The following is a 5,054-nucleotide window of genomic DNA, read 5'->3' as shown; positions in this document are numbered from 1 at the left end:
CAAATTCAAAAAAAATTGTTGCATATTTCATGCGTCTACCAATGTTAATTGCATTTAAAAATGTGCCCGTAATTGCATTTTTTGGTATTTGACCTTTTGACCCCACCACGGGGGTGGGCGGAACCAAAAATGACATCGCTCTTGCACCTTCGTGCCATGTGTTGATCATAATTTCCAGGCTTGTGAATTTCTGTACAACTTTTTTATGAGGAGATAGCGAGATAGACAGACAGACGGAGAAGATTACAATATCCCTCCTGTTTTTTGAAAAAGCCTGAGGATGATAACCACAAACTTTTCAATCATTTCAATCGAACATGTAATTTCCTTTTTGTCCATAAATTACTTCACTGAGAAACCTTGGCAGTTTTAACAGTTCGTGACTATTATGCGGATTTGGGGTTGTGAGATTCGGGGGTGGTCGTTGAGGACTTGTAAGAAAAGGTGAGCTGTAAACATGGGTTGTGGACTTAAAGAAGAAAGGGGAAGGGGGAGGTTGGGGTGGAGAGAAGGGACAGAGTTGGGAATGGTGAGGTTGAGAACTTGTGGCTCGGAGGGCGACGGGGGTTGAGGACTTGAAGAATAATGGGGTGGAAGACGTGAAGTCACAGTTTACATTACGCGGAATTTCTGCTGGTCCTTGTCACAATGCTGTCAAAGGACATTCCCAGCAAACTCAACAAAATGTTCCTCTCTATTAGGAACTTATTTCCTTGCCCAGTGGAGCCGGGTTATCTGCTGGTAAAAAGAACACCAGACTGAGATGGACAAAAATGCACAAGATAAAGCTCGTGTGGTCCATGCATAGGATGGGGGTTGAGTGAGATCAGTGGGTGAATTGTCAGAAAACGTTTCCTCTTGAGAAGGTGGGGAAAAAATAGAGCGGGTTCACCAATGACGGAATTCCTCCTGTTATATGAGGTCTGGGGTGCGTAGCAGAGAACTGGTGAGAGAAGCCCAATAAGGTTGTCTGATGGGTTACTGACCTGCTTATGATGGCTGAGGAGATATCAAGCCATGTGGAAACACCATGGAAGATGTTTATATTTTCCAAAGATTTGTATTCCGCAGTGTTGAGGATTGCTCGATGGAATTCTAGTCTAAAGGGGTGAGGCGTGTACTTTGTGTGCAAATTCATTTTGCTGCAAGTGGTTGGAGAGAAGACCTTTGTAATGCCATCAATACCCATCATCTGTGTTTTATGGCCAATCTGAAGACATTGTTAGCTCAAAGCATATTGTGGCTGATGGTACAAAAGGGAGTCTTTCATTTATGTTGAATAAATGATGTCTTACTGGTGAAGGCTTGTTGTGATGTGTTTCGGTGGACATGCAGAACAATGGATGAAATCCACAGGGTGTCAACGTTCTGTTTATTTCATCCAATGATCTTTAATCAACATTCTGTTGATTTCATCCATTGATCTTTCATCTACGGCTAATTCCAGGGACTACTATTCCATGACAAAGACGACAAAGTTTAGAGGTGAGGTGGATAGCAGATGGGGTGGTGATCAGATTCAGGAAAGTATTGATTCTTGTATAGATTGGGTAAAAGATTTTTATCAGATGTAATTTATCCTGAGCAAGTGTAAGGTGTTGGGGATGGGAAAGAACAATGAAAATAGAGATTATACGATGTAAGGGGTAATTTTGTAGCACTTCACACAGGAGAAGGATCTGAGGGTGGTAATATATATGGGAGGTAAGCAGGAAGCACAATGCCAGGCAGCTATAGGTAAAATAAATATGGTTTTATGCTTTATTCAGAGGGGAATGATATATAAATCAAAAGAGGTGTTGTTAACATTGTACAGGAATTTAGTGAGGGCCCCATCTAGAATATTGTGTGCAGTTCCGTAATGACATAGATGCCATAGAGAGGGTTCAGCGCAGGGCTACTAAATTGATTCCTGGCCTCACGAGACTCAGCGATGAAGAGCAGCTGAAGGAGACAGGGCTCATCTCTAAGCTGTCCAGTCTGGATTTGAATTCCGACCCAGCTATAACCTGCCATCCCGGTGATTCACAGCAGGGGGATTCATCAAAGTGTGTGCAGTCCCTCGGATGGACGTTAAACGGGCGTCCTGTCTGCTGGCTTTAGTTGGTAGATGTTAAATATCCCATGGTGTTCTTCCTGAAGAGTCGGTGAGCTATTGCCGGCACCCTGAACAAATTCCAGATTCCTGCCCTATCCAGCAGAGGGCACTGCATCAGTGAAACATACGCGCCCCAAACCAATGATGCTACCCCGCAGACTTGTGCTGCATACGAAGAAGAAGTATAAAACTTGACCTCCTATCATAAAAGGGGTCAGCTTTGGAATTGCTTTTTTTCTTTCTCGATATAAGTCATATTTGTAATCTTCATTGGTGCATGGGAATGGCTTTTAAAGGAAAACTTGAGCAGAAGCAGGTAAGGTTCCACTCAATAGACAATTGTTTGACAACTGAAATGCTGATCCTGTCGAATGCGGTGGTACCAAGGGTGCTTCTCAAACTTTCTGTTGAATTTCCTATCGATCGACAGAGATCAACTTGGAGGCACAACAGGTTAATTGTAAAAGGCTTAAAACGTATGTAATTCGTTAATGAAATTAAATAATGTGAGGCAGTAGCTGTTCAAGTGACGGTCGAAGGCAGATAATGTGCTTAGCACCGCAGTCATGCAATAGCGATTGGAGCATTAAGAGTCAAATTAATACAAAACTAATTCTCTTGAAATGCCTTGAATGTGTCCTCTTCCTCTAGGAGCTGGAGAACCAGATGAATATTGCCGAGAAGCGACGCAGAACCTTGCTGAAGGACTTTGACTTTTCATGAAACAACTTTTCTGTAATAGCTCCTCACCCTCACCCCCTACTGTGCTTATGCACAACCACAATCGAGCCTTGCCTTTGTCCACCAACACCAACGGGGTTTTTCTTCTTTCTTCCTTACTTCACCTTTTCTCCACAAACATGGTTCGGCTTTTATGATGGTGTGACATTTTGGTGCTCTTTCCAAAAGGTACATCCGGAAGCATTTTGAAAACTTCATCATTGTTGAGCTCAGCATCTTCTTAAACTTGAAAAGACATGCTGAGGGTCGTTTTTTTTTGGTCTGATATCAATTTTCCTTGTCTTAACAGGCCAGAGATGCCAAATATTTTTGCTGACGTTTTAAGGCTCTTTGGTTTGTATTGTCACTGCAGGCTTACAGGTCGATGAGCTCGTAAACCGTTTTCTTTGCCGTGAGCGTGATGTGATCGCAAAGTTGCAAACAATTTTTGATACTCTATAGCCTGAAGCTTTACTACAAAATGACGACCTGCGTCGTTGGTTTGATTATCCAGTGATGTGTGGTTCATTTCATGACATCACTTTTCATTGTTTGACTTAAAATCTAGAATTGTCAAATGGACAACTTGCTCCGACAGAGGTGACAGTGCCTGTGACTTTGAGCAGTTCATAATTTGCAAAAAAAGAAAAAAAGATTGCAACATTCATTCATTGCAATTGCTAAATACGAAGAGCTGGAAAAAAAATCGTCACATTGTGCACCATTGTGGGCCCACATAGCACGTAGGCCTGTAAAGCTGCTTTTTCGTTAGTTGACCTCAAAACCCTTTTTGCGAAAGGAAAGTGAAAAGGTACTCGATTGCCCAGTTCTATCAGATTGATTAGAAGATAAATTTTCGGGGGGAACTTATCATTTTGTGACATATTTTGATTTGCGAAACAGGCGTGGGTGTGCGTGCATGTTTTTTTGGGTAAGACCTGACAACTCCAGAAACGACTGGCTCATTTGGCGTGCATTTGGTAACAACGGTATCTTCAACGAATAGACATAGTTTCTTACTGGCTGCACTCGCATCTGTGAATTATCTTCCATGATCACTAACAAGGATGGCAATTGAAAACAGGTGCAGCCTTATGGAAAACCATTTCTCTACAGTATTGAACCGTACATTTTGCATGCGGCAGGTTGATGCTTCTGCTGCAGTTGTTGTACCCAGATTTGCGCAACTTTTATCGTCTCACACTTTTGTTTTTCTTCGCATTGATGTGTTTTTAAAATGCACCTCAGTTTCTGGTGATAGTGTAACGGACGCCGCACCGCGGTCGCTCGTGATGTTTCATTCTCCGCAAGCATTATAGAATGGCTTTGCGTACCGAGAGGAGTCTGCTCGCATGCTGACTACGATGAAGGATGCTCTGCAGAGCACGGTACATGATGAAATATGCAGCTTTGATTTGCCTTACCTGTACCAGAAAAATATGGCTGCACTTGCTTATAATAAGCTGAAATGACTCTTTCGGCTTCAGCAATGCAACGGTGGGTGGAAAATGTGTTTTGAAACTCACCTTTTGCCTTGATAATGCACACCTTACTGGTTATTGCAAAAATGTTTTCATACCTATTAAGTTTCTTTCCTGGATTAATACTGTCAGTGCTCCTCAGATTTAATATGGATGATGGATTTAACATACATCTGTGGATGTTTCTCGCATCTTTGAAAGATCATAATAGGAAGAGCACCACAGTTACATTGAGTCGTAACACTTTGTTGGTTCTAGGGCATGAAACTTTCATCAATTGAATTGTTCATTTTACCACCAAGATGTATTGGTACTTCCTCAATGTCAAGATTAAGTGTGATGATGCAGGTAAGTACACACAAATTTTAACAGATTTGAGTATTTGATTGTCTGACTCATTTACTGTTTGGTTCTATCAGATGGTTTTAAACCGACTCATGTGATGCTTCCTTCACAAGGCATCTGATGGATCCCCTCTCCCTCCCCCTCCTCTCTTTTTCCAAATAGAAAGAAAAATTGTTTGTTTTTTTGGTTAACTTACCGTAGTGCTTACAGGAATGCCAAGCTGTTTTTACTTTTCTTTGTATTCCTAAAGATAAACTAATTTATAGCTAATGCTAAATAAAATGTACAGACTTTAAAACTGTGTTACCTGCTGTTTCTTGTTGGTACCACATTATTGGTCAATCCAGGATGGCTTTTGCTACATATAAATAAACTAGTAAGCCTGTGGGCCCCAGGCCCACTTTTTGGCA

The 5,054-nt window shown here is 41.6% G+C and overlaps 1 protein-coding gene across 5 annotated transcripts in view; it reads left to right on the top strand.

Moving 5' to 3' along the window:
* Nucleotides 1–5,054, top strand: part of ARIH2 (ariadne RBR E3 ubiquitin protein ligase 2) — a 155,751-nt gene extending 150,697 nt beyond the window's left edge. For all 5 annotated transcript variants that reach the window (XM_085899761.1, XM_085899763.1, XM_085899760.1 and 2 more), the window contains one exon: nt 2,750–5,054. In XM_085899761.1, coding sequence (XP_085755887.1) covers nt 2,750–2,821 — 72 coding nt within the window. In that variant the 3' untranslated portion in view covers nt 2,822–5,054. The remainder of the gene's footprint in view (nt 1–2,749) is intronic.

Source organism: Eptatretus burgeri, chromosome 10 (genome assembly GCF_056783735.1).
Source record: "Eptatretus burgeri isolate ZD-2024b chromosome 10, Ebu_testis_v1, whole genome shotgun sequence".
Classification (NCBI taxonomy): Eukaryota; Metazoa; Chordata; class Myxini; order Myxiniformes; family Myxinidae; genus Eptatretus; species Eptatretus burgeri.
Note: the sequence above shows the minus strand (reverse complement) of the source record. Positions and strands in the feature narration are given on the sequence as shown.